At 45.3% G+C, this 25,167-nt stretch overlaps 1 protein-coding gene across 1 annotated transcript; it reads right to left on the reverse strand.

The window, feature by feature from the left end:
- Window positions 1-520: 520 nt before the first annotated feature.
- Window positions 521-24,585, reverse strand: FBXO32 (F-box protein 32). Its single transcript, XM_048286662.1, has 9 exons — window positions 24,302-24,585; window positions 21,179-21,291; window positions 19,423-19,472; window positions 18,661-18,753; window positions 11,683-11,776; window positions 10,676-10,860; window positions 7,516-7,698; window positions 6,251-6,394; window positions 521-5,574 (listed from the first exon to the last, which is right to left on the reverse strand). The coding sequence occupies exons 1-9, from the start codon at window positions 24,415-24,417 to the stop codon at window positions 5,485-5,487; spliced, it is 1,068 nt and encodes a 355-aa protein (XP_048142619.1). The 5' UTR covers window positions 24,418-24,585; the 3' UTR covers window positions 521-5,484.
- Window positions 24,586-25,167: the final 582 nt, after the last annotated feature.

Consider the following 25,167-nt stretch of genomic DNA (forward strand, 5'->3'; position numbering starts at 1 on the left):
CCAGAGGCACATTTCATTTGCCTTCTCAACTGCTTTCCCCCAATTTATTAGGAGTGGTTTCAGTGGGCTCCTACTCACGTTCCCTCTGAGCAGGAGCCCTGGTCAGACTATTTGCAGTCTTGACACTGAAATGCAATTGTTCCCCACCCCCAAAAAAAGATTAAAAATCACTCAGGTAATAGGTGTAGAAAAACCCCAATATTTTGTAAGCTGTTAAGTCAGAGTTGAAGGTTTCAGATCAGTGTGAGCACTGGTGATCTCCTTCAGGGCAGCAATCACTCCTCTGCTGTGGGCAAGTACAGATTCATGAGCACAAGCTCCATCTGAGCACTGTTTCTGTTAGAAGCGAGAGCTCATTTCCCTTTGAGAGATGATGAAGCAATAACGATCTGGGATCTTCTACTGTGACAACGAGCCAAGTTCTGGATGTTCCTGCAGAAGAGTCTTTGCTTACAGTCATCAGAAGCTCAAGGCTGATAAGGTCACCACCGTGGAAGCAATGAGACAACCAACTCTGTGGTTCACATTGTTTGAACATTTATTGCAATTCAGTGTCAAAAATGTTTTACAAAAATACTGTCTGCACAGAACAGCTGTAAAAATCAGTTGAACATGCAAGGGAAGAGGAAAAAAGTGTGCAAATTTATAATGGAAGGATTTTAACCACACAAGAATATTAAACAGAAGTCTTATATAAGGGATGCCTTTCACTTCATATCATCTCTAGTTACAACTTCAAGGAAAAATAAAACAGAACACACACTCTCTTCCATATATAAGTAGGTATTTATAATTACTGTAGATTAGTTCCTAAAGATGAGCATATTTGCTATTTCAAATTAAAATGTTCTCTTGGTAACTGACATGTTAGCATTCTGTGCAGCACAGGATGGCTAAAGAAAGGCAAATTCCACCCTCAGTTGCCCTCCCAGAAGAAGCAGCAACGCTTGGTCAATAGAGAGGGAATTTCTCTGGTGTTAAGACTATTTATATACTAGAGACTGCATGTGTCAAGGACAAGATGGATTTGTTCTCCCTAGGGCCAGATCCTGCAAAGCTGATTTGCTACCAACAAAATCACTGGAGGAAGACACTGGATAGAAATTAGGTGCTGGTAAAGACTCAGAGCCTGGCAGTCACACGCCGACAGCTCTGTGAATGGCTGACCACGGCTTCAGAGCCTGTAACCAGCATTGTACAACCAATGAGCTGAGAAAGCAGCACAAGCAGAACACCAGAGTCCCAGACCTTGGAGGGAGTGAGTCTATACCAGCCTGATCAGCCATCAGCTCCTTGTGCAAATAGGCCAGCTACAAAGACGGGCATTTTAATTTAAAGCTATGTCTTTTTGGCAAGGTGCTGATCTACAAGGAAGCTGCGCAACCTGTTTTTAAGGACAACCGCAGAGGACAACGCTGGTTTGCTGTACCAAGCAGGAGATCAGTGTGAAAAGCACATCTGATTTGTCTGCTACACAACAGGGTTTGAAATGTTCCTGCTCTAAATGAAATTTTAGCAACAAAGGGCTAAGGAATTTTCTGGGCAGGAAAAGCTGGTTTAGTACCTGTGTATGTTCTAGAAGGTGACAGCTTCACAAAAGTAATTGGAGTCAAACAGAAATGGGAATACAAACAGTTCAAAACCTAGGGCAAAGAAAAATAATATAAAATATATTCCCATATACAGAAAGTGGCAGGGTGCAATTAGATGTTTACATACAAAGCAATGTCTTCAGAGCAATACACATTTTCCTAATCACTTTACATAATAAAGGACCTAGAAACTCCCACAGTTAAAAAAAAAGAAACTCAAAAAACATAAGAGGAGGTACACACGCTTTATGATCAAACTTCAGCATACCATAGTTAGCATAAATGGCTTAAGGTATGTACAGCTGAAATCGTGCCTCTTGAAATGGCCACCACATTAAAAACGGGCCTCTTCTAGAAAGCTGAAACAGAGATCTCTAGGATCTCTCTTCCTAAGGCTCGTCCCTTGCATGGATCTATTTTTCCTCTTCACAGCGCCGTGTTCTATGCTGTTGCACTAGTTAATACATCCTCTAAAGACAATGAGATTTCCCTGGATATGCTGGCAAGAGAAAACCTCAAAGAGAAGAAAAACTCTCCTTTTGTAGTATAAGAACTGATGCATATCTAATGGAAATGCATCAACTGGAAGGTGAAATGTCATTTGAAAAGAACATTCTATTTCCAAAATACAAGCAAAAGTCTGTTTTCCCCTTCACAACAACTTTGCCACAATTGTCTTAAAATAAAGAGGTCCTTTTTGCCTGAGAGCAGCCTTAAACCATCCCTCCTGGAAGCCCCCGATATCACTGTCAGTTCTGTTACTCTGCCATCCTCAGCCAAGCAGATGCCTTTGCACAGTTAAAATACTGATTGCTTTGTTTATAAATGGTTAGAGTAAGGTATTTGGATGTAACAGCATTTTGTTTTAAATACAAACCAAGAGTACTGAATTCACTGCAACATCTCCCTGTACCAGCCACTTGAGAAACAATGAGTCTCCAAAAAGACCAAGGCCATCTCTGACAATTGCTGCAGCAGGAGGGTAATGACTGAGGCACTAACTGAATAAGGCTTATTATTTTCTTTTTGTTTAGTCTGTTTTGTTCTGTACAGTAGTTGCTTGGTTTGCTGCTAGTTTGGATGCTGACAGCAATATCCCAAGACCTCACACAAGCAACAGACAAGTGTCTACGTATAACAAATCATCTTCAGCACTTCAACCCTTGGAGTGCTAAGAAAGAAAAAACACAGTAATTGAAGTAAGTTTTATAAATAGGAGCCTCAGCTGCCCATTAAATCTGTTGTCAGTATGACCCATGCTCTCTGGGCAGAAGAGGCCAGTGAAGGGTTGATAGAGGCAATGGCTGGAGCCAAGACATTCCCAAATCGCAGCTCAACATTGAGGATTTCCATCTTCTTATGCAAGCAATGCAGTAGGCCAGATTCAAACCTAAGCTTAAGATTCACTCAGTGTCACAATCTCACAGAGGGTAAGTGCTAAGCACAGGTGCAGAGCAGGCAGAATGCTGCAGCATTTCATACCAAAATTCTGTTGCCTCCCCATCACAACAGGTTGGCTCACCATGGGTGGCAGAGGCAAAACTACAAAACAAACCAACCCCAGGTCATAGCTGGAAACAGAGGATGCCAAGGGGCACAGGTCTTCTCACTGCTGGAAAAAGGAGCTACAGGACTCTCCAAATTCAGTGGCAATGCTTTACTCATGTCACTTGCAAGTTTCTGTCCTTAATGCCCTCACTCACAAAGCCAGATTTCAGCCTTGTCTACCCGCTGCCATCAATGCGGGAAGGAGAACAGAAACTGGCCTCCTTTACTCACAAACATCCCCCAAACAAGCACAAGTGTATTTTTCCAAGGTAGCAGTTTTTAAATCACTTCCAGTTGACATGAGTATGATCAGCAGGCTTATGCTTTCCACCAGCAGTCAAACTGATGAATGGGGCATCAACACCAAGATAAAGCTTGTTATCCTGCATGTGTTTTCCCCTCATCTCTGGAGAGTGACAAGCTCTGAACCATGGCTAAGGGTGGCACAGGATTACAGAACTCTCTGGAAGAGCAAAAAACTCGGGATTTGCTGTTTGGCGGCTGGAGAAGGCTAGTTCTTGTCAGCATTTCTTCCTCCCCTCTTCCCACTGCTCCATCTAGAGGGAGCTTTTTTCCCTTTTCACATCTCTACCAAGAGTATGCAAAGTGATTTAGTTTGCAAAAAAATGCAAATACTGTCATTTTAAAATACAAACAGCTGCAGAAAAGTGTTCAAAGTCAGTTATAAAAATGTAAAAAAGGAACAGCATATTTAACAATAATTAACTCAAGTAGTTCTTCTTGAATTGTCCTGAGTACTCCTCTTCCTCACAATTTTTGTACATAGTCACACACAACCCACTAAATATTTACCCTTCCGAGGTATCCTGCTTACATCATGTACAAAGAAAGTGCTATACAGGAAATCTACTGGCAAACAGCAAAAACTTTCCACTGCAGGTTTTCAGATTGCTATGCATGAGCTGGATTCTTCCAGCTCCACTCTAGAGAAAAGTGAAGGATTGCATGCAACAGAGGAGACAGTGAGCCAGATCACAGCCACAGTGAATCAGCCACTTCTGTGGGACTGAAAATTTAGCTCTAGGTTAGGGTTAAGAGATCCTATAAAGCAGCTCAGCACTGGAAGCAGAAGGGACTAGGGTCCTTGGGTCTTTGCCCCTGGCATGGAGAAAGAACCAAAGATGTCAAGTGCCATGTTGGAAATCCCTTGCTTACCCCAGTCCTGACTGCTAAGTACTAATCACTCCAGGGGTCTGAAATTAAACATTTGTTGCCAGTCTTCCAGTGAATAAAAACCGCATCATTTCATGAGATCCAGTGGCCCAGTTCTCCCTATATTTTACCAGCTCCAACATGACTGAATTCACTTGACAGCAGTGGGAATACAGAGCACTGTATATGTTGGAAAACATGGGCTTGAAAAAACAGACTCTAACCTCACCTGGGATTTCAACTAGTGTACTTAACCTAGTGAAGCAGGTAAGAATTTACTTTGTGAGATTAAATCCAGTCCTTTGTTTCCTTATCATAGAACTTCCTCCCTTATAGATAACGCTCATCCTTGTGTCTTCTCTTTTCCCATTTGCTTAGTCTTTCACAAAACCAACAAATTAAAAGAGGATGGAGTAAAGTCTTAGGTATTTATATGGTGCCTATCATCTAGGCATTCAAGCACTGAGCAAGAAAACTAATGTAAAGAGGTAAGCATTAATACAAGAAAAGATGCTTACTATCACAAACATTTCCCTTTAAATCATTGTACAAAATACAAAAGTTCACATTGTACACTGGATTTTTGTTTGAAAGGTACTCAATCTATTAGAGGTAGAAAGTGGTATGTTGCGATTCTGTCTCGCAAGTAGGCTAGAGTTCTATCCTATTTCAGAATGTGTCCTTTTAAAAGCACAAAAGTATTATTAAACTTGTCACAGGGATATTTTTCATAAATATTTCTAAAATGTCATATTTATAAATATGTATACTAAATAAAACCAGATGGAGGAACAGTTCAACAGTCCTAGCCTCATATTGCTTTCTCTGTATTAGAAACAAACCAAAAGAGTTCTCAAATGGATGCGGGGCAAATTCATTTTTAACTTCTAAAAACAAAAAATGAAGGTTTTTTTGCCCTGTATCTTGTACTGTGATGATAAAAAAGGGACTCTGTACAACATGCTGTATTTATACACCAGTCCTATGGAAGTCTGTATTCCTTAAGTGCCACATGTCAGTGAGCAACTTCACCTTTCATCTCCGAGATCCTCTTGTTCCTTGACTCAGGAGCTTCAAACAAACATGAATATTTACACTATTTACAAATGGAGTGTCCAAGCTCTGTGACAAAGTGTCCTGCAGGAATCTCATAAGCTGCGGTGACCCAAGTTCAGAACCTGAACAAGTTGATAAACTCCTGTGGTGAAAGAGAGGTGGAGCAAGTCTCTGGGTTGTTGGCTGTGCAGGGGTGATCAGTACCCTGGGAAAGGAGAAAACATTTCTATTTAGAGAGGCTGCAGAAAGGGTGCCAAAGCATCAGTCAGCTTAGCACTGCCCCTCTGCCAGACATCCCATGTGCAAATAGATAGAGCAGGGCCCAGAATAATAGACAGCTCAGAACTGGGCTTAATATCTTAGGGGCAAGTCACCAAAAAAAGAAGCAGCAAAGATCCAATTAATTCTTTTCCCCTCTTCTGTGAGAAGAGAGGCTAGGGCCTACCATCAGCTACAGGAGTTTAACTCCCAAGACATGCCTTGCACATCTCCACAGTGGTAAGCAGATTTTTGTCTTGGGCCATTTTGCAGCCATCAGCTTTCATTCCAGCTAATCCTGTTGCCAAGACCTCTACTTCCATGCAATGGGTAGAGGAAGCTGCTGCCAGTGCTAAAATGATTTCTTGCAGGCAGCCCTAAAACATGCCCATTTTCCAACCCTCTGGCTCCAATGGACACAACTCATGTTCAAGATAAAGATGGGATCCCTGAAGCACAGAGGAGAAAGGGTCTTAACAGCTGAGGGAGAACTAAGATGTAGGAATTCACTAGGCTATGCAGGCAAAGGAACTGCAGCAACCTAAGCCAGCTGCAAACAGAGGAAGCACTGGATGCCCCATGGCTACTGCCCCAATCAAGTCTGTCCCACCAGCACCTCATACCTTCCAGGAAAGGATATGGCAGTGCCTGCACAGCTGCAGTGTGTCACCATACTGCTCCTTCCGTGGGTAACACCTTATGAGCTTGAAGTACATCTTTTTCCAATCCAGCTGTCCTTTGTCAGATAAAATCAGACGTTTGCGAATCTTAAAGAAAAGATACGTACAATTATAGCAGATAAAAAAGATTTGTTCTGTTCAGCTCATGACATTTTCTCCCTTGCATGTCAGCCTTGCCAGTTTCATAACAGTTCCCTTGCAACAGCAAGAAAGCTCTTACTTTGAATATCCAGCTATGAGCATTTTCCTGATGGGAACAGCCTCACCAAATACCATTACGAAGGTCTATTCCCAATTCATGAACTTCACTGTAGGAAGCCTGAAACTCTGGGAGCTATTTCCTATTACTTTGGCCAGTCTTTCTGGCTGGCAGCACAGCAAGTAGAGTTGCATTTAACAGTTTTAAAAGCTGAGGTATTTTTCTCTAAGAGTCAGTGATTTATCACATCAGCTTGGGAGATTTCGGGTTCATTATTTGCAGAGGCTGGATTTGAATTTACTTAATAATAGAACTAACTCCTCCGGAGTCACTTCCAAAGTTGGATTCAGAGTGAGTAAATAAAACCAAGTCAGCAGAGAAATCTGGTACATGGTTCCTGAAGTGCAGAGGTCTAGTATAAACACCCCAGACATTCACCCATAAACAGAGAGGGATTTTTGTTTGTTTACTTTTAAGTTTAGATGATCCCAGATGATTACCAGCCTGCCAGAGATGTTTACACAGGTACAAAGTGGGTAGCAGCAGGGCTGCTTTCCACATAACATCCTGTCACTCACAGAACAGCTCAGAGGGGATTTCTTGCTCTAAAGGGCAACAGAGTACAGCTCATGGACCACATCCACAAAGATTCTCTGCAAGGGTGTCAGTCCCTGGGACATCAGGGTGATTGCTGGAGCTTGCCTGCACGTTTTCCCTGCACACGTGGGGCAAGGAGCAACTGCAAGTCATGCAGTTGTTCTCACCTGGATTAGGACTGAAGTTCAGTGTATGATTAATTCCTCAAGCTCATATTTCAGGAATCATTGTTGTGGCATGTAAAACCCTCTATATAAATCATCTTCACAGCCATTCTCATGCCAGCCTATATTATCAGCTTGCAACACAGTCCTCAGATCCAAGAGACAGCCAAGTAAGAGAACACACAGGGCAGGCACTCTTTCTAGTGGGGTACACCAAGGATCTGATGGCAGTTTGCCTCTCTTTGTACCTGTCTGTCCGTGAAGTGGTACTGGCACAGTTTCTTCCACAGCAGCCGGTCTTCACTGAGGACTTGGAGGTCAGGAGCCACCTGACCCAGGCTAACCAGGTCCCTCCCATCGCTCAGTCGCTGCATGATGTTCAATTGTAAACACAATGGCAGGTCGGTGAAAGTGGTTCCTTTAAAGGCAGGCTGGAAGAGACAGACAAAACTGAGCTCTCAGGAAGCTGAAAACCTAAGAAATCCTAGCTTGCAGCAGAGCTACTGCTTTTTAAAAACTTCTTCACACAGAGAAGAAAGCAGCAGTTAAGGAGACATTTTACATAGAAATATTTGACCTTCTGCCCCAGAACAGTTTGAGATAACCTCAAGGAAGAGGACATGTATCTGTAGTACAATAATTGGAGTTGGAGTCCAAGCCTCCTTCTCTCTCCTTTTTGTCCACTCCACATCCATACTCATGAGACTCTGTTCTGTGAAGCGTCACCATCGGCTTTCACTACAGCAGGACATCGGCTGTATCATGGTATCAGCTACTGACCATCCAGGTCTCTCCACCACAAGACAGATGGGCATTACTTCTCAAGTTCAGCTCCAGTTACACACATTGCTGGGAATCTCATGCTCTTCTGACATGTGTTTTAGCTTATGTCATCACAGGATCTTGCTGCAACCACAGCAGCGGCTGGTGAGTACCCACAGCAGGATTTTTCCCTGCATGGCTTCCCAGCTCACTGCTGGCAGGGCTAACTTTTCCTCTGGGAACACTTGAAAGACCTGCCCCTTTCCCACAGGCTGCAGCCCTGGTTTTCCAGGCTGTTCAGCCACAGAGACAAAAGGCACCCCCATCTACCTTTGCTTAGCCTCCACAGACTCTAGGATTGTTTTGCAAGCCCACATGTGGCACAGCTCCAGGACAAATTTACCACAGTAGATCTGCATGTCCCGCACTCAGGGGAAATCCAAGGTATACACAGGAGCAAGGCATCAGCGGGGCCCACAACCTGGGACCACAACCTGGGCTCCAGCTGCTTCAAAACCAGCCTTATTAAGGCAAACAGCAGCTTCTAGGATTGGGCCCCAACAAAGAAACAATGTTAGACAGATGTGCCAAGTTCATCCTTTACCCTGCACAGAGATGCTGCTATTTTAAGTTGCAGAGTCACAGCACCCGCCTTGTCTTTGGCAGAGCTATTAACTGTTTCGAACAAGCAGCACACAGCTCATCAGCAGCAGGGGAACATTGCATGAGGCTGCTTTTAATCATGTGGTCCCATCTCCAGCCATGCCACAGCATGGGAGACTCCAGAGGAACAATAAGTATGTCTGTACAGCAGCAGCTCCTGCCCTCCTTCCAGCGCCTCAGTGCTGGCCTGCCCAGCCCAGTGACGCTGCCCAGTACCTGCAAGGACCAGAGCTTCTCAACCAAAACACCCATTTTGGCATCACCACCTGCCAGGCAGACCTGACACAATCACTCCCGAAGGAGTGAACTGTCTCTACCGGCTCCAGAGGACATTCCTTCCCATGACAGCCTGGGGCATTTTTTGGGGTAGGACGAATGCACTGGATCCCTGGATCATATCCCACTGCTCTTCCTTGCCAGGCTGTATTTTGCATTCTTCTGCACTCTGTCTATATATAAGCTTTGCTAGGGCACAACAGGCAAGAGCAAGCTCAGAGACTCTTGGGTCAAAAAAAAAAAAAAAAAAAAAAAAAAAAAATAAAACAAACCCCAAAGCTCACACTTGTATTTCTTTTTCTGGAAAAACCTGTGTGACTCAAGTAAATCCTTACAGGTTTTCTGGATCAGGCCAAAAACTTATCTGCTACTACTTTTCCTTCAGTACTCTTTTCCAGGACTTTTCAAGAATTACTTTTTTTTGGAGAAGGAACACAGATTAGACCAGAACAGATCAGTTTGCTATCATTTTCTGGACAGAAGTTTGTCTTTTTTTAAAGCAGCTGTAGCACATGCAACACTATGCAAGGTTGGTTTTTCATTTTTTGTTGGTTTGGTTTTTTTTAATGATTTAGGTCTTGGGTGTTGCAAGATGTTTCCCCCTCCAGAAACACCACAAATTCACTGCATAAATAACTGGCTGCACAGAGCTGAGCTTCTTCCTTTCTCTGAATTCAGCTCATCTTGTTTCAGCTTGAACTGACATTATCTTTGGTGGTGTGAATTTTTTTTGCAAGCTCTACATTTATTTTATTTACTGTAGAAAAAGTGTCTGCAAACCTACACGTAAGGACACATAAAAGGCAGTTCCATTCACAAAGCAATGGTTTGATGCACATTTATCTGAACAGGCAGAGTTCTTCAGGACTACAAGGGGAACACTAACACATATCAGCACTGGGGGAAAGCTTTAGCATTTCAATGGAGTAAGTATCCATTTGAGGAAGAAAAAAAGTGTATATATAGTCCCAGGCAACTTATTGTTGGTATCCCTGCTTGAGCAGAGGGGTTGGACCAAATGACCTCCAGAGGTCTATTCCAACATCAAACCTTCTGTGAATGTATGAAATGGAACAAGTTCTGATTTGATTCCCATGTAAAGCCAGGTTAGGAATTTATCATCTAACATATCCTTCCCATCCCCACAGATGCTGTTACAAAAACCAGATGTTGTGAAAGCAGGACTCATCCAGCTGGAACAGGTAGCTCCAGACTACTGTAAGAATCATTGGTATTTTCAGCCAGGAAGCATGAAGTTATGCAGCTATTTGAAAACTTGCATTTAATTTACAGATTAAACAAATCTAAAAACCTCAACTATCTGATAAATAAGTTTTGAAGGCAGTTGCTCAGTTTGAGAAAGCCTGAGTTGACTTTTCACACTGAGGCCTGGCCTCTGAGGCCTGATGAGGGGGAGATGGTTTTCTGCCCAGCTCCGTTCACACAGCACTTCACAGCCATTATGGAGTCAAGCCACAGTCTGTGACCAGTAACCTTGAGCACAATCCTGGGTTATGTACATGGAGTTTGAATTAAGGGAGTCAAGTAATGCCAAGAATGCATCCAGTTATTCTGGCAACTCCAGGTCCTTCCACTCTGTACTTGCACTGGGAGTACAGTGGGAAGCAGTCACCCAAATGAGAGCCATTAACACAAAAAGGTTTCATGAAGGAGACAATATTTTTAGCTTTCAGGATTTGTGCTTACCCTGGTGATCTGAATGTTGTTCAGTTGCTGCTGCCAGTGGAGAATGCTCTCCATCCTGTGCACCCACATGTTGATGTTTCCAACCAGGACAGACTTGCCAACCCGTTGAACTAACGTGCAGAGGGATGTGTAGAGGGTCTGCAGCAATTCCCGTATTAGCCTGATGTTCTGCTGATCTTCAAGGACTTTGGAAGAACAGGAAAGGTTAAAAATGGGAATTGGCAAAATCCTTCTCTGAATCTACATGTTTCTCAGGCAAGTCAAGTTATTTGCTATAACTTCACAGGCCAAGAGAGCCAGCCTGTGCTTTTCTTTTTAGAGGAAAGCACTTAAACATTATCCAGTCACAGCAGGTTAGACAGCAGATGGAAAGAGAGCCTCCCAGGATAAGCAGATGAGATCTACCATTTCTGCAGCACTTCCCATTTCCAGCCACTGGCAATCAGCCAGTTTTCCCCTCTGATACTGTACAAGAGGTTATCTGTGTGCACCTCTTCCCCATCTACCCCAGCTAATATGCATTTCTCATTATGTTTAATAACAGGGTGTTCTCAAGGCCCAGGCTACAGTCACAGCTAAATATCCATGAGGCAAGTGCCACATCTCAACCACAATTCACTCCCCTGAACAGGTGAAGACACCCCTCCAGAGTAGTGGGAGTACTAGGTACAGCACACTGCCAACAAGGCTGCAGCAGAGACTGCAGATATGCCTGGCCGAGGGCAGGAGCAGCCACATCTGCAGTCAGAAATAGGACTCAGTAGGATGCAAAAGGGGTGGTAGTGAGGAAAGCTGGAGGAGTCACCTCTCAGATACCTACCAGACTACAGACATTTCTTCCCCTCCCCCCAAGTGGCTCATTGAGGGAAAAGAAAGCAGAACTGCACTACAGAAATAAGCAGTGGTACCCCTCTTCACCCATTTTGCATTGCTTGACTAGTCTCGATGTGGTTCACCAAAGTACAGCAGATTAAATCAGACTCCCCCTCACTGTTTCCATTTCTTACCTTTCTGAACCACTTTTTCCAAAATGTTCATGTAGTTTTTCTGGGCAATGCCACTCAGTGACGTCAGCTGAGACTTCGCTATCAGCTCCAACAGCTGTGGATAAAAATAGAAGTTGCAAGCCTTAGAGCACAGAGATACCTTTCTAATCTTGACTCCTAGTCACATGACACAGCAAAACAGTCCAGGGACTTGTTTGCTGCTTGAAAATAAAAAGGAGATAGAACAACAGAGCAAAGTAACGCAAAGGGGAAGGAGAGACAGGCCAAATAATTAAACTCACATCAAAAGATGTGGGGGGAAAAAAAAAGGCATTTTAATTATCTTCAGTGGGGTAGGGAGAGGGAACTTGATTTCACGGTTCAGAGATGCAGAGAAACCACAGAGTGGTGCTTGGACTGACAGCCGCTATTCACACCAAGGGAACAGCGAATGGCCAACGTCACCATCCTTCACTGGGGCATAAACAAGCAGTGTCATAAGGGAACACAAGCAAGTGCCTGTTTGGATGGGGATATTATTGATGGAGCATTAATGAGAATCAGACTCCACAATTTACGTCAACTGCTGGGTTGCATGGGTTTTGTCAGAGTGCTGTCACCACAACAGAAAGGTTAAGTATGGTAGGAAGAATAAAAATACTCCCCACAACAAACCCCTGCTCCCCCCAAGGTTTCCTCCCTTTTTCAGCTCTAACAACAAACCGCCTTTCCCTGTCTGCCCTGTTTACTTGTTAACCTCCTCTAATGAAAATCTTGCTTTTAATTTCGATTAGAATTTACTTCCCATCACTGACCTCCTGAGTCTTGAGCAAGCTGAACAGTGAATTTGGGCTGCAGTTGCTAAAGGAAGCATTTTCCACAGGGAAGGATGCTCTTTGCTCCCCATCTCTGTGCCACAAGAACAGCTGTGGAAGTTTCCTATGGATCATGCTCTGCAACATGTGGCCTGTGATCTTACAAGCCTTTCTCCCTTCCCCCAACATTATATAAATGCACAGACTGTCCACGTGTCAGTCCATTTGTTTTGGATGTACATAGCCTTCTGTTTTAATTTAGAAAGGAAAGGAAAAACCTTTTATGCTACAAATCAATCAACATGTTGCCGCATGACCAGCTTATTAATCCTTTATTATCTACAGCTCTGGTATCCCATTGCTGGCACCACAGAGAGTCCAGAGAAGGTGCAACTACTTGTGTCAAGTAACTAAGATGGCTTTTGACTAGACTTGATAAGTCATGAGCTGAACTGTTTGCACTGCTAGAAGAATGACAGGAATGTATCCAAAAAGTCACCGGCAGCTTGCCATGAAGCGGGAGCTGAGGGAGAGGTATTACTGCAGCATGCTCTGCTCATCTGGGGGCACTGGCATGTGACTGCCACTTAAGAGCAGTGAAGTCGCCTAGAGTGACCAATCTCTTCTTCTGTTTAATATCCAGGCCAACACCACCATCAGATGGCTTTGAGTTTACATTCTATTAATATCTTGCACCTCACATGACCAAAAAAAAAAAACCCCAAGATGAAAAAAGACCTGCAGTAACTCCTGTGAAGGGCAGGCTGCTTGTTTTCTTGGCTTGTTTGGAGGAAACAGGAGATGCAGGAGAGCTGTGTAATATTTGGTGCACAAGCATCAGTGGATTTTCTGGCTATATCAGCTAAATGAGACCACAATAACTAAATACTCCTAAAAATAAGGCAGCTTGCAAGATGTTTGAAAAGCTTATAAAAGGTCTTTTCCTCATTCTTTTATATACAGAATGAATAAGTAGGAAAAAAACCCAACCAATGTCCCATAGTGGCCTGTAATACTCTGCTTACCCTAAACTGTTTAGCCTTCAGACCTTTGATTATAGTGATTGATTTGCTAGACTCCATCTGTACACTGGCCACACATGCACCCAGATCAGCTTGTCTGTGCACAAACAACTGCTGTCTCCAGACTGCACTGTTCTGGAAGTAGCACAGAGACAGCTTCCTCCAGGCTGGGTGTTAGCAATATTGTGCCCATTACTAAAAACACCAAAATGCATGCAGTGATAAGCATCATGTAATGTAATACCAGATGAGTTAGACGCCAGGGCCATTCTTTTAGAAGAACGAGGATAAAAATCTCAGTTCCTCGAAGAATGCTAAATTGGTACAAAATTAATTTATCCGAAGGAACAAATTTGCCCTGTCTGTGTTTATCAAGGTTCAATTTATGTTCAGTGAACCAGTTCAGATATCATGTGTCACCTCCCTCCTCCTACAGCAATAAACACAGGATGAAATTCCATATGAAAACTATGTTGTGAATACTTCTAGGGCTACTCTGGTCCCCAGAGACCACTGACTGAAGCAACTAGCTAGTCCTTCAAATCAAAAGCCATATTTTATTCTTCTGTGCTCATACAATACACAAAAACCAGGTAAAGCAGTACAGTTCATCTGTACCCCACATGCTCCAGTGCATTGGGGGTCTTTTAGTGTTGGCACAGGCCCTGAGTATGGTCTCAGCTAATTGATGCCCAAATTGGGGTCTATAGCAGTATAAAAAATAAATCAATGTTGCTGCTTGCATAATACAGACTAAAGCCGACCGATGAATTCAGGTTAATGCTGAGTAGGGTAAAAAGACTGGAGAGCTGCAAGTGTGTGTTATGATGTGGCTGCATTAAGTCCAGCCCACGCTCAACTGAGAAGGACAGATGGTAGGAGAGAGTGCACAGGGAAAGGTTAAGAGCAATTTTAAAAGGTCTTCTTTTCCAATACACGAAGTAATTGCATTCCAGCCGACTTTAACTGGAGCTGGGAAGTCTGCAACACCTCTAGAAAACAGGGTATTAGATCCAAATTCACTCTTCCAACTCCTCGGAAGTTGAGAAAGGTGACCTGGTGGCTCCACTAAAAAAATCCTTCCCACACTCTTGCCCCTACTTTGTTTGCTAATCAGAGGTCTGCCAGAACTACAGAGAAAAGGCAAGAGATGCAGTGGGCTATCCCAGAGCTTCTGCAAAGCTAGCAGAAAGCTAGCATCTTCCACAGCAGGGCAGTAACCTGCTCCCTTTCCCAAGCGCAGTGGGACTCCTGCTCAAATCACCAGCCATCAGTCTGGAGCAGGCAGTGCAACAAAGCCTCTCAGCTTCAGCAGCAGAGCAGATCCTTCTCTTCCCATAAGCACAAGATAAAAAATAGCAAACAGAACAGTGCCATGTGGCAGGGAACTAGGGCCCCCATTTCAAGGCCATGAAAACACTGCTGGGCAGCCATGACTACTGTGCGCAGCATTGCTTAGACCTGCTACAGCCAGATGGCACTTTGGCCACAGTCTTGGTTCAACACGGGTGTGCAAGCAATCCATACCCCAAAAAATCGCTGCTGGGGCTTACAGCACACAGAGCCAAAAAATCCTCAGCAGTCCTGCTGTGCTGAGCAGGAGAGTACAACCTTGACTCAAAAAGAGAAATGCTCTGTAGTGATTAAAATCACAGGTCTTAAACTACTGAAGTGTGAATTCCCAGCTGAACACCTCAAGCCAGCTATATGAAAGCTGGACTGCACTCTGTGGGGATCCATAAGTTCCTGATGGTTGGGGATGTGACTCCTCACATCTGGACTACTTGTAAGAAAGTATCACAATGAAAAATTCCTCCTCCAGCCCCACCTTGCTCTCACAGCCCTTCACTTTCAGTGGCTGAAATGTCACACTGGTTGTCAGCTGACAGGTGGAGCAAGAGCAAGGCGAGTTATAATGATTTACAGTGCAGGTGCTGACAGATCTCCATGAGACAGCATCCAGCTGATATTCTTTCAGGACAGCATAAATCCAGGACTCCTGGAGCTAACTGCTATTAAAACTTAAGAAGGAAATTTAAGAGACTATTTTAGAAGGCTGCACACAACCTAGATCATGTTATTCCAGAAGAGCTGTGCCCAGGCAGCTTAACCTGACCTAAGCTTTTATGATCAGAAACAACACCTTCCCTTGAGACTACACAACTATCATATGAGAAATCTCTTTCTAAAGAGGCAGCCTGCAAAACCTGTCATCTGAACACAGTGTTCCTGAAGGAGAATGAACAACTTCTGGGCTGCAGGCACCTTTGTCTCTGCTCCCATTAATTATGCTTACAGAATGCTTCCAGTCTTTTCATTAAATCTCTAAGATCAGAGAAAATAGGGCTGCTTCTGACCCAGAGGACCCAAACTGTTGCTGGTCTATCACACACTTCCTTATTAGCCCTAAAAAGGGAACACTGATTGTTCTGTAACACGTGAGTAGATGCACTAATTTGAAGGATCAGCAAGGACCAAGTCATGGCACCAATATCTATAACCTGGCACTTCCAGAGCTGTACCAGCAGACCATCAAGACAAGATTGATGTTGGAGGAAAATTTCTTCTGCTCCAGTTACATGGACTCACTGGCTCCGGCTGATGGTATTTGCCCACAAAAAATATCTGCCAAGCTTCTTGCAGCTCATACCTCCACTCCACTTGAATGAGGTGCCCATTTTATCTGTGCACCATTAGAAACTCCAAGAACTTAGTTTGGGTGTATCTAAAGCAACAACTTCTGTGACAAGAAAGCAAGCACTGAAGACACTTAAGCACTGTTCACTTAAGTTCAGAGAAATTCAGAAAGGTAAGTTCATGTTAAGCCTGAAAGCCCATTTTGCACCTGCAGCTGTTTCTCTTTCTTCCTCTAGCAACATCATCATATTTTTTCTTAGCCTCCAGTTCCAAACTCCCCTCCTTGAAAAGCATTTGCTTGATGAGTTAAGTAGTGTGACATTAATATCAGATACCCTGAGCAATGAGTGGAACTAGAGAGAACAAGGAGAGGGAAGGAAGGGAAAAATGTTTTGCCTGCCAACATTCAAGGCATTTTCCATGTGACAGATTGCCCATCAGTGTGCTCTAGGAGGCCTGTGACTTGCAAAGGACCATAAACATGATCCACATCTAGGCAGAGCTTTTCATGAGTAAATCTGGCATATAAGGCACTTTATGAACTACTATCCACTGGAGACTTGGCTGATACAAGCCTTTCATTTTAAGAAGTCAATTTTACAATTTGATCCATGGTACCAGGTTTAATATCCTTAAACTGCCAAACCACAAGTCAACCTCAATTAGAAAGCTTAATACTTCTCAGTAGTGCTGTATCTGTAAAACTACTGGGGGAAAGCTACTCTTAAAAGCTAGAAGAGAAGTAATTTGTAGAAACAAGGATACATGTCAGCTTCCATAGCTTTCAAAACTACTGTTTTTGATAAAAGCTTCCCAAATCTGCTGTGTGTGAAGTCTTCATGAGAAAAAGAGAGAAGAAGGTCAGCCTGAGCTCCCCCACCAGACCACACTGACTTCACTGAAATTTAAGTTTGCTCTTCAAAAAATTTAGTGTGACTCGTGCTCAACCATTTCAGTCCCGTATGAGACACCCATCACATTGGGCCCAGCAGCAGAAGCCCATCACGTGGCACAGCATGACCCGGGGCCATGCTTAGCAGAGGTCTTTGGAGTTCTTCACTGACATAAGTAAGTCTGCCAAAGGGATGTCTGCAGCACTAAACAAGTTTTATTTTACATTCCTTCTTTATATTTGACTAAAGGGTTATGGCCTTGGCATGAACTGTTCCTTCCCCAGTAATCCCCCTGAAGATGACATGGCTCTGTGTGTGCAGATATATATATCTCCAGTATCAGGAAACACGGACTACCTCAGCACTGGTGATCACCTCTGCACGATCAGGAAAACAAGTTTTTCCAAGATCAGCAGAGCTAGGACAGCCTGAGTCTATATGGACTTGGATCCTGCTTTGCCTCCCCAAGAATCCCCACTCCCTGCCACCACTCCTGCAATGAGACACCCAAGTGATTGCCCTTCCTACACAGCCAGTGGGTCATCACCCCCAATGCCTGTACACTTCCCAGGGTGACAGAGGTTTTCAGAGGTGACTTGTCACCTAGATGACCTAGGCAAACAAATCAAGGTGAACTTGCTCAGATAATTTCTTCCTTAAACACTTCTCATGATATTTGACTCAAAGGGAAAGCAATACCACTGCTGCTTGCACCAGAACCTAAAACCTGAACAGCTGTTGCCTCACCAGTGGTCAGCTGCTCACAAGACATGAAAAGGAGCTGTTCATAAACAGCCTCAAGTTAATAACAGGTTTATTGAATTCCAAACCTTGCTAAGCATTCTGAAATTCAAGATCAATTTGCAGATCACGTGCAGATAAACATACAAGCATCCACAGCCCTCAGGCCTGTAGGTCCCCCAACCACCTCCTTGGCGACCCTGAGCCAAAAGAGAAGCCCTGACCTATTACGCAAAGCCACAGCACGGGGAACTTCAGGCTGATGACTCCTTCCTACCACCCAATGGTGTCAGGACTAAACAAATGTTTCACCTACTGAAACCACTGCCAGTCACAAAGGATTAAAAGCAACAGTGATCCTTAACAGAGAAGTTAAGATCAGTGCCACCAAGAGGTTCAGCCCATCCCCTCATTCCCAAAATGCTCAGCTCTCCTGAGTCTCTCCTGTATCACCTCAATGGAGACAAAGCTCCACAGACCTCAGACTGGAACTTCCTGTGCAAAGAGGTCTCCACTGCTCTATGGCCTCTGCAGAGAGCCCATGCTCTTTTTCAGAAGCCGAACTGAAAGCTCAGGAATTATAAGCCAAGCTTTCTGGGTTTCAAAAGTGAGTGATACAATTGATAAGTAGTAGGAATGCTAGGCTAAGACAGCTCATCACCTACATTATCACCACTTTTCTCCCTTTGCATTTTAACAGACTAAAGACAAGGTTTTGGGCATCTATCCACACACACAACTTCCATGAATTACTTCATACAGCAAAGCCCAACACACCCACTTGCATGCTCAGACATCTCTTCTCTGCCAGTGCTTCCCATTATCCAACCAGTGCTCAGTTCAGAATCTCCACCAGCATCACAGCAAAATAAACCCTGGACTTTGACTCACCCTCACGACATAGTTGAATCGCCTGGAATCCAGGATAGCACTGGAGAAGTCAAGCCGGTTGAAGGCTTCTCCCAAGGTACAGTAACCATGGCGCTGAGAAGAAAAAACACTCCGGGTCATGTTTTGGCAGACTTGAGTCCTGACAGCACCAGGCAGACATGACCCAGGGCAACTCAATTCAACAAGCTGATGGGTACAAACCATGGGAGCAGCTTACAGCTGGAGGAGGCAGGCCTGGCTCCTGCTGAGCCACACTTACTGACATCAAGAGTGGGCATGGCCCGATGTAGGTCATGGTAGTTTCCCAAGAGAGACCCAAGCTCTGCTCATGACCCATGAATTTACGTGTGAAAATGAGCCACACATTCCTGGTGTTCCATATATAGTGTGAGTTCAGAGCAGTCTCATACAGCCACTTCTCTCCATGAGTGCAAGAAAGCCATTGTGATGAATTCCAATGATTTTCCATGTTAGGACTGTACTGGGTGAAAGCCAAGAACAGTATTATGGCTTGGCCTGCAAATGGCTGTTTTTTCTAAATGAGTGAAGCAAACAAGTCATATTTTAAACACATGTACAAAGCCTTGTACATCAAGCCCTGGATCCCTGATAGGGGCTTAAAATCATTACTGAAATTCCAACCACAAGCCAGATCTTCCACTTATCTCTTAAGAGCTTCTGCTGATTTATATCAGCATAGGATCTTCCACTGCTTGTAAAAATCAGTAGAAAAGAGAACAAAGAACCTATAGAGGCACTCACCTCTTTTGTGCTTCCCTTGTGAACATAGATCCACTTCTCCTGGTGGAAATCTGTTTGGACAAAGACAGTTTGCTCCATTAATCTTCCACCTCAGAGAGCTGTATCTCTGTTCTGCTCATAACATTCACTGTCTTTTAGTACAAATTAAGTTATTTTGTTTACACCACCACACTTGAAACCAAATCTAGTGACTTGCTGAGCTGCTTTGTTTCTATACAGCTTCATTTGAGACTGTAGCCCTAAGCCTTAGAAAGGGCTTCTGTTTCATTGACACAGCTCAAGACTGTAAATGTTTAATCTGCCAGCCACAGATATACCATAGCACCTCCTCTTCTTTGGTCCCAGACAGTAAGTGTGGCTGACAGCCAGGTTTTGTTGTTATTGATTTTATTAACTATTTATTACCTTGGTTACAGGCTTGGGATTATATGTCAAATTTGAAGTTGAGCAAAAACGTCATGAGACACCAGGCATGTAAGAGAGCTTTCAGCAGTGAGGTCAGGCTCAGAGAAGCACGCTTATGCTTGCAGCTAACTTGCTAAAAAAGAAAAAACTATGTGGGACCAAAATTTTCCTATTTCTAATTGCCCCTCCCTTCCCTAAGAATGGGAGTTGTCCCATCAATTCCCTGAAATAACTTCCCAATACCCAGCACACACTAACTCTGTTTGCAGAAGAGCCTGTATTGTAAGCAGTTATGCTGCTCAATCCTTCTCCCACTCCATTTTCACATGGGCTTTTGACCCTACTTCCACCACATACTGGCAATTTAACAGCTAGTATGAAACAAATTCTCCTCCCCATCCTGCTGGACTCCTTTCCATAAGGAAAATATTGAGCTCCTAGAGCAACCTGTAAATTAATGAACTGAGGCTATGGAATGTACTCCTGCCTGGTACTATAAGTCCAAGGAAAGACCCAGTCTCAGTTACAGGCATGCTGACCCTGCATCAAGCCCTTTTTAATGGTAGGTCACAGCAGAATCCAGCCAGAAACTGTCATGGTAACATTTGTTTGTTCAGAGAACTGAATACACTGAGGGGCCAACTTTTGGCAACAGTTTCCAAAATCCTGGGGGATGCACAATGAGTTAATAGCAGTGTGGGAATTGTAACTCATTTCCTCTGGATATGTTTATATTTGTAGCCTTCACATGTAGCCAGTACCTATCTTGCAATCAGGCCAACGCAGACCTTGCTGTCCCTGCAGGCTCCCCCAGGTCCTCCCCCAGTGCCCCATCTGAGACCCCAGCTGCTCGCTGTGTGTACAGAAAGATTTCAAGCCTTCTATTGTTTTGAGCAAGCTGAGATCTTATTTCATTTTTCATGCACTCCGCATACAGAGATAGGATCAAAGCTTACATTCAGGCTTGTAGCCTCCAGTAATGTAGATTAGTGCTCAACATGCATACGGAAGGAAGAATAAATTCAGCCTGTTGTGCACAAGGAAGTCTACAGAGGGAAAAAACTGGAACTGGTTCACTTGAATGTACCATAGGAAAAAATTACCCTCCTGACAAACAAATGACAAAAATCTGAACACAACAAGCACAACTCCTCAGAACAGGGATTACTAAAGGGGGCATAAATCTTCATGTTAAACTGTATCCAAGTTTTCTACTTAGGTCAAACATGGGCGCAAAGCCCTTCAAGACTCTAGAACTCTTCATGCAGTGTGCAAAAATAATAGATGTGAAGCATTTTCCATTCTTCTGCAGCAACTTTTATATAAAAAGAAGTCCAAAAAGATGTCTTACATTGAGTCTTGGCTTTGTTATTCAGCAGGTCTTTTTTTCTCTTCTTGGCAGCAACATCATAGTTTATGGTGTTGAAGATATTCTCTTTGTTGTGGTCATCTTTTTTACAAAAGCTGTGAATGACACAAAGCAAAGATTCTGTTTATTTCTGCAGTCTGTTGAACACCATGTTTCCTGTAAGGAGAGAAAATACACAGGTTTTTATTGTGGCCTCCAAGCTGTCTCCTTGCAGGCTGCCCTTGAGAAGCAGTCTGCACACAGTTTGGTATTTGTAAAGGAACCTCAACTCTGGGCTAGCCAAGATACCTGTGACAGGAGCAGGTAACACAGATTGCACAGTTAGTGCTGGGACACTGCTAAGCAATGTTCTTTCCCACTCTTTAACCTGTTTCCATCCTTAAGTAACACCATATCCTCCTAGTATATGTAGCAGACTGCTCTGAGCCAGTCAGACTGCTATGGAAGGACATATTTAGACATCCCTGAGGACATATATATGCACTCAAAATATTTATTAACAAAAGAGTTCCTACAAAATCCTATTTCAAGCTTACAGGAAAAGCTTAGCTGGGGCTCAGACTTATCTGATGGTTTTCCAGACCCTGCATAGTAGTGACTATGCAAGTTAACAGCTAGGATCTCTTGTCCAAGACTGGCCATTGTCTGCTTCTGCTGGAGCTCTGCTGTAAATGTATTATTAGTGAAGGGAGCTATAACCCCTTATTTCCTTCAAGAGCAATGAAAGGCTGTCTATAAAGAGGCTGTACATCAACATCCCCACATTCTGCAGACCTGCAAATCAGCAGATCCAAGCCACAATGTGAAACTGAGAAGCCCCTGGGCAGCCACAGAGCTGCTGCAGAGATCCCTGAGGGCGGCGGGGGAGGGCAGCACCACCAGGGGCTCTCAGCAGAGGCCCCAGTACACAGCCTGCTTCCCAGAGCTGCGGGATGCCTCGCAGGTGCCAGGAAGAAGACAAGCCATGCATGCAGGAGAACAAAACAGAGCTGCCCCCACTGCTCTAGCAGCTCACAAGGGATGAAATGTGGCTGTCTGCAGCCTAAACTCGAAGTAGAGTCCAAGGCACCTCACTGCACCTCTCAGCTGCTGTGGCTCAGACAGCCCTGGAGCTCTGACAGGTGCCAAAATATGCTGCTGCTGCTTGCACCCCTGGGCAAGCTTCCTCTGCAACAGCCACGAGGACCCTTACACAGCCAGGAGGCTTCCTGTACAGGCTGTGTGTTTACACTGCTTAGCCTCAAACAAAACCCAAACACGAGCACCATACCAAGCACACCTCTGACAGCTATTCAGCAGAGTCTCATGCAAAGCAATGAAACCTGTAGGACAAGGCTTCTTGTTTCTCCTGTTCACTGGCTGTCTGCATGGCCACACCACCAGAATATGCTAAAGTCAAGTGACCAAGTCAGAGTTTCAGCCACAGGAGGAACCCAGATCCCCCCTAGCATGATCCAGATGGATGTTCTGGTTTGGCACCTGCACATGGCCCCAGAGGTGGAAGAAACCTCTCCCAGTTTCAGAACACCATGACCCTCAGCTCCCCCTTCCAGGGCATCTGAGCTGTGGAGAAGGCACCACCACAACACTGTGGAAGGGGAAGAGCAGCAACATTGCAGGTGGACAATATTCACAGAAACAACAGTTTGGGGAACCCAACACTTCTGCCAGCTGCAGCTTGCTTTGAACCACCTAAACCTGAAAGCAGAACATCTCAGCTGCTCACGTACCCCATCCATGCTGCTTTCTGCTATGGGGACCAAAACCTGAGAACGGAATACGGCAGTAAGGAAGAAGCTGTTTTGGGATATCCAAGCCCACGTTTTATCGTGGTTGCACAAAATCAATAGGGGGTCAGGTTAACACACCCCACACAGTGGCAGGATCTGAGCCCAAGAGCACAAGATGGATCTGCTTTGAATCTCACATGTCAACAGCACACCCTTGCCTGTTGACTTCCTACTGAATTACTCTGTAATCTGAAACCACCATAACAGCAGCAGTGGACAAACTCCAGCATAGGAGGCAGATTATGTCCCTGTTTATGTACTGTCAGGTTTCCACACACTTCTCCAGGGCATCTTGACAGGTTGAACAGTTGGGCACCTGGACCTGGCACTGCAAGGACCTCAGCCCGGGGCCAATACGTCACCAGCTTGCTTTTAAATGGGAAAAGGGATATATAAACTATGCTTAACTCAGTATTCCCGACATACTACCGTCAGCCAGACATTTTTCTACCTATTTACAAATTACAAACCTAAACTCGATTTTTACTTACAGCTTGCATGAAAGAGGGCAGGAGATACCTGCTACATAAGCCTCCTTGCACAATAACACCTCAGCAGTGGCTCACAGCAAATCCCTGCTTACTCCAAGTCCCTTTGTCATGGGTATCCCGACCCATCCCTAGGCCCAGTGGCAGCAACCCCAACCCTTGGTAGCACACAGTTGAGGAGAAGATGCAGCTCTGTGAGAAAAGTTTGGTTTTGACAGGAGCGATCTGGCCCGAGCCCACAACACCCACGCACTGCAAAAGCTTCCTGCCCGCACCATCTTGGGGGTTTGTTGATGTTTTGCAGCCAGATTAGTCAAGCAGCACGTAAGGTACATTACTCATGGCCTGAGGAGGATTTATGGCTTCAGACACATCATCCTTCCCGGCCCGAGACCGGCAAGTCCCAAGCAAGGTTGGTTTTTTTTGGGGGGGGGGGGGGGGGGAGGGGGGGGGTGGGCAGCCACCTCCAGGGCCCCCAGGGGCAAAGCCCTCTGGCCGCTGGGCAGGTGAATGTTTCATCTTTTCCTCGATTTTTCGCCGCACTCCACAGCCGTAAGGACGGCCTGGCCGCCTGGGGAGAAACAGCCTCCATAGGAACGTGAGGTCCCTGCCGGGGGCTCAGTGACCCCCGTTCGGGGCTCCCTTTAGCCCCGGAGGAGCCGCCGAGCCCTTCCGCCGGCAGGTCCGGGTCACCCGCGCAACGACCCCGCTCCGCCGACACCGCGGCGTCCCCGGAGCCCGCCCCAGGGGCCCCGTCCGCCCCTCACAGCTTCGCCCCCACCGCGGGCACCGCCAGCAGCGGGGCCGCACCGAGCCGCGGCCGGTACCTGCTGATGTCGCCCACGAAGCCGCCGCTCTTCTCGTCCATGAAGCGCGTCCAGCCGTCGGCCGTCTTCACCCAGCTCTGCCCGGGGGAGCGCCAGTCCTGCCCCAGGAACGGCATGGCGACGGCACGGAGCGGGACCAACACGGGGACTGGGGGAGGCGGCGGCGACTGGAGCGGCGTGCGGCAGATCGGGGCAGTACCCGGAGCGGGGCCGAGCAAACGAGGGCGGTGACCGGAGCGGCGGCTGGAGCAGTGCGGTGGCGACGGGCGCCGCTCCGCGCTATTTATGCGGCGGCGGCGGGCGCGTGTTGCCGGAAGCGAGGGCCGGCCCCGCCCCCTGCCGCACGTGGCCGTGTTTATCGGGCAGGCCCCGCCCACGGGGCGGAGGGGGCGGGGCCGGCGGCGCTGCGCGTGCCCGGTTGAGCGCGCGCCCGAGCCCCACGCGGGTGCGGGGTTTTTGGGCTGCGCGTGACGGCGTTGGCACTGTCAGCGCTGTGTGTAGAAAGCACTGAGGGTGGAATACAAACGTAAAAATAATGTTTTATGCATATCTCAGTGCCATATATAGGTCCCATATTCGAGTTACTGGTACAAATGATCTATTTATGCTGGCGTGTTTTCATAGGCTTATCAATATGTTTTAGGTATTTATGTGTTGCAGTATTGTATCATATAATAATATATAACAGTGTAATATGTAATATATGTACTGCAAAATTATCTTTATAGAAACACATGGAATCGAAATCCTGCCCTGCAAAGTGGGTTAAGCCAGGCAGATCCATGTCACTGAAAATACCGTCATGCTTTTAATGAGGATCACTCGGCAGCTCTGAAGCGCAGTTGGGTTCGATCTGCAGAAGCGGA

The sequence above is a fragment of the Corvus hawaiiensis genome, chromosome 26 (assembly GCF_020740725.1).
Source record: "Corvus hawaiiensis isolate bCorHaw1 chromosome 26, bCorHaw1.pri.cur, whole genome shotgun sequence".
Taxonomy (NCBI): Eukaryota; Metazoa; Chordata; class Aves; order Passeriformes; family Corvidae; genus Corvus; species Corvus hawaiiensis.

Excerpts from the sequence above, each read along its gene's own strand:
- FBXO32 (XM_048286662.1), bottom strand. The coding sequence starts at position 24,417 with ATGCCGTTCCTGGGGCAGGACTGGCGCTCCCCCGGGCAGAGCTGGGTG. Across the intron at positions 19,473-21,178 it reads TAACAAAGCCAAGACTCAAT|ATTTCCACCAGGAGAAGTGG; the intron begins GTAAGACATCTT and ends TTGTCCAAACAG. Across the intron at positions 10,861-11,682 it reads GGAAAAAGTGGTTCAGAAAG|TCCTTGAAGATCAGCAGAAC; the intron begins GTAAGAAATGGA and ends GTTCTTCCAAAG.